The sequence below is a fragment of the Populus euphratica genome, unplaced genomic scaffold (genome assembly GCF_000495115.2).
Source record: "Populus euphratica unplaced genomic scaffold, PopEup_1.0 scaffold31.1, whole genome shotgun sequence".
Lineage (NCBI taxonomy): Eukaryota > Viridiplantae > Streptophyta > Magnoliopsida > Malpighiales > Salicaceae > Populus > Populus euphratica.
In genome coordinates, this window is record NW_011499850.1 from 1,748,896 (window position 1) to 1,761,269 (window position 12,374).

The window sequence follows — 12,374 nt, forward strand, 5'->3', positions numbered from 1 at the left end:
TTTAGCTAGGAGGACTAGTCGAGCCATATTCTCTCGATACCTCTGCTACCATATAAAAAATTTAAGGAATTTAACTGGAATATTAATGCGGGAGAATGATGCAGTTTAAGATGTCAGGAAGTAGTAAAGAACATGCTTGTTCATGTCAGCTAAGGCTTAGTGAACGATCAATCTTTGAGGAAGCCTTTTATATAGCTTTGGTTCTATTTTTTTCCCCGAAAAAATAAGTTATTCGGGAGATTGTTTTTCCTGCAGAGGAAAGTTTGTTCTCCAATTTTCCTGATTATTGGAATGTTCCTTCCAATATTTTTGGGACCCAGCCAAAAAAACCACTGAAAATATGAGTCTTCCTGGGATTTCATTGCTTACCTAGCCTTTCCTGAAAAATTAAAGTTTCTAGCCAGCCAGGTAAATGATTGTCTTGCTCTCAGATCCTGTAACTGGGGCTTAGCAGTGCAATCTGAAAATCTTTAACCAACAGACTAGAGCCGCTAAATTGAAAAAAGACAACAAAAAGTATTCAATTCCTGATAACTGAAGACAGTGAAAGCGTGTTTAAACTTTGATTGCTTTGTCTTCAACAGTCGATATGAGACTGCTGTGACACTCTCTTAGTTGGTTGAATAAAATTGCACTGCATCCTTTGCCATTTATTTGCTTAGTAGTTTCTTGTATGAAGGCAGACTTTTTTTTCGTTGAACCTTGTGTGATCATGCTGCCTTCTCCATTCTACAGTTCTCTTGGTAATGTTCAACAAAGCAGCCCTTTCTTCTTACAGTTTCCCATATGCAAACGTCATCACACTCTTTCAGGTATCTCCTTGACTAGTATGGTTTCCTGGAGTTCCCTCTATGTATATTTTTTTAATCTTTAGCTGCTTGTGGTAGCATTGATTTACTGCAACTATTTAGCATTCTCTCTTCTAAGAGTTCAAATTACAACTAGATTCTGATTTTCATATCCTGAATCTATCTTTGCCTGGCAATTTAGTGCCAACTGACTTGACTATTCATTTATGCCAGGTCCTGATTCTTCTCAGTAGTTAACCGGGGCATTTTTTTTCTTGTGTTTTCTAGATGCTATGTTCATGCTTATTCCTTTATGTATTGAAATTCTGGAAGATCATATCTTTTACAACTAGTGAACCGCAGAACATGTCTAACAACCCAGCAAGACTTGTATCATTTAAGACATTGCTTCACTCCCTTCCCCTGGCATTGTCATATCTGCTGTACATGGTATGTATTTAGCAGAGTTTTATTATTTATTTCCTTGTTCAAAATTTTGAGTTAATTCTAACCATTTCTGGCCTTTCTCTCTTCTGTTAAAGCTGATCACAATGGAATCTGTACGTGCCATAAATGTCCCCATGTACACCACCCTTAGGAGGACTACTGTGGCTTTCACAATGATTGTGGAGTATCTTTTGACAGGACAGAAACATTCCTTGCGTGTTGTTGGCAGGTATGCAACTCCTTGATGCTGCTGTAATAGATGATATGCTGCTATTATGTGATAGTTTCCAGAATTGAATGTCATTGTACATAATGGACACTTACTAAAGCATATTTGAGGATAATACATTTCTGAAAATTAGCCTTTGGAACTAGCTTTATCTGGCTATTTTCATTAAGTTTATTCTCGTGATGATGGTATTGGAGTGATGTATATAGATTCCTTATCAAGTCCTCCACTAAAATAAAGTTTGAATATCAAGATGGTACTTGGTGCATGTTTATGAATTCATAACAGAGTTTTCTATTGGATAGATGATTAGTAGTTTTGTACTTGAAGATAAAGGAAATATATATGTAAAGGGTACTGATATAAAGGTGATAGATCTACTCTACGTATTGAAATGAAATTGGGACTCTAGAAGATGATTGCCGATAACAAGAAACATTCAACTATTTACATGCACTGCTCGGAAGTTAAATATGCCATGTTGATGATAATCCGAAACTGGTTAGTAAGGAGTGATTTACTTTAAGATTATACATGATAACAGAAAGCACAAAAGTAATATGAATTGAGACATTCGATAAAGACATGATGAGTAGTGATTGTTGAGACGAGCTGATCTCAGTTTCCAGTGCTTCATCAAAGTCTTAATTTGCTAGCTTATGAGGGTCTTATATTACAAGTGGATATGTAGAATCTGTTTTTTTTTTTTCCTTTTAAAGTCTTACAATTGGATTAGACAGCATTGCTTCGAAGATGGATTTGGTGAAGTAATGAATGTCATAGGTTTTGACAAACACCTTGCATCTTGTTTATTGCTGCTGTTGTTACTGTTTCTGCTCGTATTACTTGATTTTTTAGTGTAGTTTATGTTTCTAAGGTTTCTAAGAACAACGTGTTTCTGATGTGACAAAAATCTCGCAGCATGCAAACCGGGTCTTATCAATCAAATTTGGAAGGTCTTATTATGTGAGAAGAACATGGTGTCATTTTCTTCACACACTCAAACTTTTTTTAACAGTTAAAGAATGATGACCACATGATATAAATTTGTATGGTTTAAATAGTTATACCATCCTAAGCTATAATAACAGTGTGATCTGGGTTTAAATTTGTATGGTTTAAATAGTTATACCATCCTAAGCTATAATAGCAGTGTGATCTGGGTTTTCTTGTTTCTAATATCTTGTATGATCTAGGATTTCATCAGTGTTGGGATAATCATACTTGGTGCATTTGTTGCTGGAGCTCGAGATTTGTCATTCGATGCTTATGGTTATGCCGTTGTCTTTGTAGCAAACATTTGTACAGCAGTATATCTTGCTTCTATTGCTCGAATTGGTAATAAAGTGTCCCCTCTTCTCATTTACAATTGATTACTAAGAGGTTTCAAAGCTTTGTTTTATTTATGATACAATGCAACGCCTTTCAGGTAAATCTAGTGGCCTTAATAGCTTTGGTCTTATGTGGTGCAATGGTAAGATTAGAGGACCACATTCATTTTGATAGATTAGACTAACCTTAATTTGTGCATAATTTCACTTGCTAATTTTTGTAGGTATAATTTGTGGACCAATCTTGCTGTTCTGGACATCAATTAGAGGAGATTTGGAAGCAATGAGGAACTTTCCCTTTCTCTTCTCGCCAGGATTTCAGGTTCTTTATTTTCATCAGAAAGTACATTCAAAGGTTTTAAAGTGCGTGCTTGATAAATATATAGGTAAAATATTTTGATGAACAGGCCTTAACAAGCACATGCCAGTCCTGTGGGAAATCGTGCGCGTTTATTTTTTCTCTCTGTATATGAATCAACATGATTGTATACGTTTATTGCATCTTTTCATCATGTTAAGAAGCTAGCCAATTCTCCCTCTCTTAGCTAGTCTTCACTTTATTTTTGACAAGGGCACAAAGAGCGCACTGTAGCTGGGCTAGTACAGCTCCATTGTAGTGACCAACTTTGCTAAGATTTACAACATCCCTATCTTGTTTTGTTTGAACGAAACTTGTCTGCGAAGATTTAGAAAATTCTTGTCTTGAGAACTTGAGAAAAACCAAAGGATCATTACCCATGCAGAAAAAGACATGGCATTTCTCAGCCTGGTGGATCAATCTTTAAAGCTCCAAGACTGCAGATATAGCGAAGTTGCTAGATTTGCCTGAACTCCTTACGGCTACATCATCTACAAAAGTTGTCAAATGCATATCGTAGCTCCTCCAGGTTTATCTATCCTAGATCATGTTGTATCTTAACTAAACTTCAACATCATGCAATTCAACAAAATCAGAAAAAAGGAAAATGAGATTCTTAAAGAAATATTTTCTTCGTCTGCATCATATACATCTTAACAATCTGTGGCTAAAATGTCAGCATCTACAAAATTTCAGAGCAATGGACATGAATATCCTTCCATCGCTAGTCATTTAACAGTGGTTTCTGAAACTGCTGCATTAAAATGTTTTGCAGGTGGTGATGCTTCTTTCCTGTATCATGGCTTTCCTAATTAATTATTTTGTGTTTATGAATACAACACTAAATTCAGCTTTGACACAGACTATCTGTGGTAATTTGAAGGTATGTAAAAAGCAAGCCTCTTGTTAACCTCGCAGCTTCCTAAATTCATGTCAATGAAACCACAATCAATACTGATGTGATTTCACTGGTGCAACATTTTCGCCTGTCTTGTTGAATTTTTACACTGATTTTAGATAATGAAGACAGTGGCTTCCATGTGGTGTATTTCATCATGTAGTAGAAATAGAACCTCTTAAACAATCAAATTATAGAACTCTTGTGATAACTTGCCTTACTTTTCCTGGGCTATTCTCAAGTTGTACTGTTTATTCTTCCTGGCAGAATTTTGTGTGACTGATATCTAGTTTGTTCTTATCTTCCATTTGCTATTCCAGTTAAATTGCATATGGTGTAATCGATCTGAAATAACACCAAGGAGGTTATGAGTCTTTTTTGTAAGTTGTGCCATGTGAAATCAAATTGTTCAAAACAAGTGCAGCAAGCAGGGAAGATGCTAGAGCCTAAGGTTCTTGGATTTTGCAATCACTTTCTACAATAAAAAACCATAAAATGCAGCATCTTAAGTTATTTCATAAACATTTCTAGCCAACATCCCTTGATGCGACCAAGTTAATTAAGCCAGAACTGCTGGAATATCTGCATTAAGCATGAATTTAGGTTCAATGATTGAAGACAAGAACAGGGCAGGAGCTATAATCAATTTATCTAGTTTTTCTCCTAGCCTTTTATGCTCGTTAGCATTTTTAGTCTTTAGCCTATAACATATCATAATTCATATTCTATTTCTTCTTATTGTGCTGTTATAGGATCTTTTCACCATTGGATTTGGCTGGATACTATTTGGTGGGCTTCCATTTGACTTGGTGAGAATGAACTGTTAACTTCTTTGTGCTGTTTACATAGCAGTCTTAGATATTCTTATGTTGACTGGTGCCATGCTACCTTTTCAGTTGAACGTTGTTGGCCAGTCCCTTGGTTTCTTTGGATCTTGCTCGTATGCCTACTGCAAACTGAGAGGGCAATAAATGCCGAGACTGTTGCGTAGCAGAGGTATTATGGGGGAAAATTGCTCAAATGGCTGATCACTAGTGCCTTCATTCAATTGCCAACTTTTTGCTTCTAGTTATAGCAGGCACAAGGGAAAGTTACCACATGGCTTATGTAGATAACTTTTCTTCATAATATGCAAGATGTTACTTAAACTTTTAAAGGGACAATGGCTGCTCCTCCATTGAATATTTTCATCTCACTCAAGCTATTTTCTTCATTTATTGGGCTTGCTGTCCTTTGTCCTCAATTTTGGCAGACAAATGCCTTAATTTATTATTATTATTATTAACATAAACTAAGCCTGGTTACTGCAATTTTTTCCCCACTCTGTCTCCGCAAAAAAGCCACTAACCTATAAATTGAGGGGTAATTTGGTTTTTTATAGGGGCACGATAGTTACTGGGTTATGAATAATATAATGAATTAATTAGCTTGCAACCAAAATAATATTTTTTTTATAAGGTTACAATAGTTTTTAATTTTTATTTTAATTTAGTAAAATTAAATTACTAAACTACCCTACAAACAAACAAACATAAACCTTCCTTTGAAGGAGTTTTTTTGGTCGTTGCAATTTTTTTTTGTTATCATGTTGATTTATAAGCAATTTAATCTTTTGAAAATATAAAATATTAATAAAAAAAGTGATTGGTCAAAACATGAGAATGTTTTACCATTTATATTTTATATTCAATTTAATTATTATTTTTATTCTTTTTTTTTAATTTAATCCCTAACCATTAAGTTTCAATTGATTTTTTTAATTCTTAAGTGTCTTCATAGGATTATCCAAATAAATGGTCATGGTTGCAGGGCTAGAGCATAACTTGGAGTTTTTTTGTTGTCATGGTTTCATGCATATATATATTTTTTATTAATACTTTTATTTTATTGTTTTTTAGATTTGTTTTCTATATAATTATTCTTGAGCTCATAAGTACGCTCACAAATTTTAAAAGTTAACATTGATTAATTTTAATTATTTTTTATATATATTTTTAAATTTAATTTTTTTTCTGGTTTTATCTTTAGAGTTGGCCTTTATACTCTTTTTTTTTTCTTTTATATAGGTTATTTCAATCATGTGTAAATAGTAACAACATTGTTGAGCACAAGTTAATTTAGACCTTTTTTTTTAATTATTATTTTTAGTTTCATAGTTTAACATTAATTTATTTTATAATTGAGTTTCATAGTTTAATTTAGTGTATTTTAGTTTGAGTTTTTTTTTAATCTTTAATTGCAAATTTTTTTTTAATTAAATAAAAAATATATTTTAAGATTGTTATTCAACATAACTTAATATATGATTCGTACTGTAATATCAAGCATTATAATTTTAATTATCTCTGGATCTAATATTAATTTAATTAGATAAGTTTATGAGCATTTTAATTAATAATTAATAATTTTTTAATATAAAAATACACATTGAAAAACCTTCATATTCATTATTTTACTACAAAAAGTCGATATGTGAAAGAGCTTTTGTGCATAACTAGTTAATTAACATATACTAAAAGGACTTGAGTTTTTACTGTATATATCGAACAATGAAAAATCAAGCCTTTTTTTTATTATTTTAATCTTATATATACAATAATTTTTTTTTAAGAGAGTCATATTAACTGAAAGTTGTTTTTTTTGTTCAAAAAAAGTTTGATGAAACCTACAGCACAATGCGAGCAATAACAGTGGATTTCTATGACAAAGTACTGCATGAAGAGAACTGATCCCTGGATACACCCACCTCCAATTCCCTCTCACATGCACATGCATACCAAACATCACCCATGTAACTTTGTTGATTTTGAGTTGTCACTACAATTATTTCACGACACCAATGAGTAAAATCAATTGCGTGTGAGATCGCCAAAGAGTTTGTAGGTCAACTAACACCCATGTCCTCCCCTCTCCAAAAGATCACAGGCTCCAACCCTGTAACAAAAAGAAAACTGTGTGGGAGATCAACCACCAGTGTGAGCTTTTAGATAATTTGGTCTCTCTAAAGAGACTTTGCTCCAATTGTGTTGGCTATATGAACTTATTGAGGGCCATATCCTGTTCACTATCATACTCTATGCCATAAACTCTGACTGCATGTAACATGTTTTACTGCATCCTCCCAGTGTATATGTTTTTCATTAAAAAAAACGTTTTTGAAAATTTTTGTTTTTTTTATTTTAAATTAATTTTTAAGATACATTATTTTGATGGATTTACAAGAGAAAAACACTTAAAAATCAAAGCTATCGCAATTGTGAACACTAAAATCTCAGAGTGGAGTAAACATAATTGCTGTTTTTCTGTCAAGCAGACAAGGTTTGTGCTTCTGTAGTGCGATCGTTCAGGTGGAAGAATGTTCCCTCAGGATAAGGAAGGATGAGCACTGAGCAGTGCATACGATTCATTAATGATTTGTCATTCAATCTTTTGAAGGGTAAAATGCTAGCTTCTTCTGTTCATTTTTGGGATATTTTGCGCATGTGTGGACAGAAAAGTCTGATACACGGAGAGTTGTAGTGTAAAGAGAGAAAGGTAGCAACTCGAATTCGTGGGGGAAGGTGCCTTTCTTGTCTTCACAAGCTGACAAGTGAGTTCGGCCTAATTGCCACATATGATTGAAACATACCCATCATCCATTTTGCAAAAGCTTCAATTTTCTTGCACTTCCATTACCCTTATTTCATGCTCAAAATCACTAACTCTTCATCATAAATATGGTGGTGCTCCTGTAACTCTTCATCATCTCCAGTTCAAATTTAAATATTTCAATTAATGGATAGCTAGTCAAAGAAAGCTATGTTGATGTTCAAGTAGTATGTCCCTTGTGATTTTTTCTTTCAATTTGGTGCTTATGCCCCCCGTAATTAAGAATTAAAGAACATACAACAAAAAACATTCTCATTTAAAAGAGATTATTAAGTTAACTTAGAAAAACACTAGTTAGTTGTTGCGAGATTGAACAAATATTTTTTGTTTCAACGACAAAAAACGATGTGTAAGCACAGTAAGTGATTGCAACAACATAAAAAATGATTTTGTGTCAAACAAATTTAACGTGTCTTTAATTTTAAGATTGTGCTCTATTAGAGAAAATTGGATTAACACTGATTAACCTTAAAATTCATGAATAGAATCATATGTATAACCGTGTGCTGATTAAATTGAATAGCTTTCTCCAATTCGTTATCTTTTCTCACCTTCTCTTTCATGTTGGGTCTTCATTCGATTCATCCAGGATGAAATGCAAGATTAAATTGAATAATGCCATTGAGAAGAGAACTATTCAAATACTCTTTCCTATATATGGACTTAACTAGAAATTATTGAGGAACAGAACCTAATGAAGATAATCAAACCAAAATATCAAGAGCAAATCTCATTTCAACCAATTGTTAGAGGACCTGACTATAAAACAAAAGAATATGGTTGTGGAAAAAAAGTTGGGGGGGTGGGGCTCAAAGGATAAAAAGGAGAAGAAGAAGAAGTAAATCCACGATGAATGAAATGGTAAAAAATCGCAGGCGAATGAGTTTATTTCTTGTAATATTGTAATGTTGATTTTCATCGTGAACAAAAAGGCCAGCATGGCCCATCAAAAAAGCTTGTAGAAAATCTCAAGTACGATTAGAACATGGGTGTCTCTTTGCCCGATCCCTTTAATCAAGAATCATCAATTTGACTTTGGAACACATGCTTTCACTTTTCATTTGTTGCTCGAACTGTGCATCAAGAGAGTTTTTCCATTGAAAAACTTCATTTTCTCAAGTGTCTTTAAACTTACTCCAAGAACATCCATCCATCCCTATTGAATGTCAACTATTGATGAGAACCAGGCCATGATCCCGGCCGACATGCTTCTAATCCTTTACAACATGCACCAAACAAGCCTTCATCGGCCTCTTCATGTGTTGTTACATGTAATATGCTGTTTTATCTTGACATGACCTCGCTTTCAAGTTTTGTGCCCATAAAACATCATTTTCATCACACACGTTACAAGGGAGTGTCGGTACTTATGCAAGTATGAGAAAGGTGAATAATCAAAAGAAAAGCCAAAGTTGCGCTAGCTTTTGACCTCACAAGTCATTAGTCTAGGTAAAGAGAGCAAAAATAGAAGAGAAAGACCTAGGATCTGGTGAGGAAAGAAGAATATGAGAAGAGAAGGTGCGGGAATGGTTCAAGGCGTGGGGGAATCTGTGTTTGGGTAGTGGCACGCGAACTTATCGCCCAAAATCATGAGGCTTTAAGCCTCTTTTATTAAAAGGGTCTTTTACACTTCCCAAAATCCCAAGAGAAGGGCCAAGAGTGACCCCTTAAATTAAAGACAAGAGACTTTTAAAAGAAATAAAGCAAAACCCAAGAAGAGTGTCTCTTGGTGCAGGCCCAGGGCAGGGCTTCTCTAGCGCCGGTGTCTCCGCTTTGTGGTGTTGGTAATCTTGCCTGTTAGCCACCAAAAAACATGGACGTGTTTCCGAGTGTCAGTGTGGATGAATTGCGTTATAAATGGTATTTTTAAAATAATTTAATCTTTTAAAAATATTTTGAAATTATTTCAATACACTAAATATTATTTTAATATAATTTTAAATAAAAAATCTTAAAAAAACAACAACCACATCAGAAACACCACTAAGATCAGCTTCGTACGAACCCTTCCAAAGGAAACTTTTTTCTACTCGACAATCTCTTTGCTGACATTCTGCACTCTTGTTTCCAAGATTCCTCTCTCTCTCTCTCACACACACACACACACACACAATTTGGCTTTGGCTTTGACCACCTTTAGTTTTTACGTACGAATTCTTGCTGACTGCCTACTTATTTTGTGCGCTACCAAGTAGCAAGTGACCAAGTGGATAGTCTCTTTGTGGGAAGAGCCTAGACGCCTTCCATGTAATAGGCTTGTCATTAGTTACTCGGTCCTCTAAGATACGTATTTAAATCAAAATCAATTAAATTATGTGTGTATATATATAAAAGCAAACTAAGAAGCCTAGGAAAATATATTTATGGGCTTAATTCTCTCAATCTCTCCCCGTGGTTCAATTCTAAGATATTTCTCTTCGACGACTTATCCATTACAATATAGGCTTGCATAAGGAGGATTTGTTTATGCTTGGCACACATAAGCCAAGTATCTTATTCTCCTTTTTAGCATAAAATACAATAAGGTTAATTAAATTAAATGGAATGCAAGGCATGATGATATAAAAAGACGGGTATTAAAATATAATTAATATATTCTTAAAATAAAGGTACAATCAAAAGGAGTTGTTTAGGTTTTTTGGTGAAGAGAACATTTCAGGTGGCACGCGTTTGATTTTATTGAGTGCAAACTAAGCATGACAAACCCTAAAAGTAAGTTGCTCCCCTTGACATCATTCCCCTCACCTTCTTCACCTTCTCATCCCGAGGCAAAACCTACCAGTATACATTCTCTACCTCCCCCACACCTTGCCTCCTCGCTCCATTCTCTCCCTTGCTTCCCGAGTCCCAGGTCCCTTCTATATAGCCTTGATCACTCGACTTCTCTTCCTATACTTCTATACATCATCAAGAAATATCATGAGCTTGTTAGTTATTTCTCTTCTTCTTCTTCTTCAAACCTGAGTTGAGTTGATTGCTTGTACATTCCATACGATATTCACTGATCCAGCCCAATAGCCAGCTTTTGTTTCTTGATCATGCTAATCAAATTAGCATCGCCCCACTTGATCTCTGTTAACATAAGCTCAACTCTTTATAGTTTTTCAATTTCTTCTTGGTGCAACGATAATCTCTTTCTTTTTGTTTGGAACTAACAATAAGTTGCTGTTATTTTGTTGCTAACGCTTTTGATCTGTTGTTTTATTTCTCCCCTATTGTTTTTGAATCCCACTTTAAGTATAATTGAATAATAGGGTTTGCTTTAATCGATATATTTTCATACTCGATCGTGTTTGATAAATATTTTGGAATATATTTATTATATGTTCCTTAAAAAGTCTTGGATCTTTTTGCTTTTGAAAATAAGACTTGAAGTTAATTGACTGAGTTCAAGGAATATATGATCATAAGTGATCATGATTTCAAGATCCCACTCCATGACTACAACCACCAACAAGATCACCACCTCCACCTCTTACTCCACCAATCCACCATCCTTTTTCCTACCAAGAGATCTAGATACCCTAAATGATCATATTATTGTCCCTTGAAAAGTAGTTTGGGGCCATATCTAGCTAGTTCTTTATTCAAGTACACACTTTTCCCTTTTAATTGGTAAGTGGTACTGAGCCTGCAGCTTTATAAAAGCTAAAACCTTGTTCGCATTATTTTTCTTGAATTTTTCATGGTGTATGTGTGTGTGTACATGTTTCTTCTTGCATAATCATTTGCCTCTTCTTATAAGAAGAGACACTGTAATAATTGCTGGATGCTATGGAAACAAGAGAAAGCGATGTTGGTGAGGTTCAATCCGAAGACAGATTTACACGAGTGAAAGTAAAATCCGATCTCAGATTGAGCCGCGCCAATATCACTTTTCAGAGCTCTTTGCTTTCCCAGCTTTCACCTCAAAGTATCTTCTGTCTATGTTCTTCTCAAAATTTTCTTTTTGAAAACGGATGTCTCCATCCTTTGATCTATCTTCTCATTAATACATGAATTCGATACATTTTCCCGCCTTGGTGTCTTATTAAAAAATAATATAAATTATTTTTTGAAATTTTATTTATTAATTTAAATTTTTAAGTTGAAATAATTCTTTAATATTCTATTAAAATATTATAATTAAGTGATTGCTATTTTGAATTTTATTTTATTTGATAAAAATTAAATATAAAATGATATAAATTTATATAAAATTTAAATTCAAAAACTTTTACTAAGATCTGTAAAAAAATAATATAAATTACATCATATTATTCCCCTCTTCTAATTCTGAGCAGACGTGGTCCATTTTCCCCTTGTACTAATTCAGCATGCAGGTCAAGAAGTTCCATCGGGAGCTAGGTACAAAAGGTATGCAACTCCATTGCTCCCTTTGATATCGATCGATAAATAAATTAGGATCTTTAATATAGCTTGTTTACGGGATGTTGAGTCCAATATATAGTCCAATTATTTATAAATACTAGAAGATTAAAATATTTGAATACAGACAATTCTCTCGACATTGAAGTTACGTGCAAAGGAGCTTGCTAGTATATATGTGTATGAGCTTGCTAGTATTTATAAATACTGGAGGATTAAAATATATGTACACTTCCATAAAATATCGAATCCTAGGAGAGATCTTCAAAGGTAACATCATGGGATATCAAGCCATGTTTTAAGGGAA

General features: G+C 33.9%; 1 protein-coding gene across 2 annotated transcripts in view; it reads left to right on the forward strand.

Moving 5' to 3' along the window:
• The window catches only part of LOC105121037 (UDP-sugar transporter sqv-7-like), a 6,405-nt gene extending 1,111 nt beyond the window's left edge, over positions 1-5,294 (forward strand). The window contains exons 2-10 of one of the 2 annotated variants that reach the window (XM_011019520.1): positions 736-812; positions 1,152-1,238; positions 1,331-1,464; positions 2,672-2,802; positions 2,894-2,938; positions 3,020-3,117; positions 3,929-4,036; positions 4,804-4,860; positions 4,948-5,294. In XM_011019520.1, the coding sequence (XP_011017822.1) occupies positions 736-812; positions 1,152-1,238; positions 1,331-1,464; positions 2,672-2,802; positions 2,894-2,938; positions 3,020-3,117; positions 3,929-4,036; positions 4,804-4,860; positions 4,948-5,022 (812 nt within the window). In that variant the 3' untranslated portion in view covers positions 5,023-5,294. Of the gene's footprint in view, positions 1-735; positions 813-1,076; positions 1,239-1,330; positions 1,465-2,671; positions 2,803-2,893; positions 2,939-3,019; positions 3,118-3,928; positions 4,037-4,803; positions 4,861-4,947 lie in introns of both variants that reach the window. The other variant, XM_011019519.1, reaches the window with a different exon arrangement.
• Positions 5,295-12,374: the final 7,080 nt, after the last annotated feature.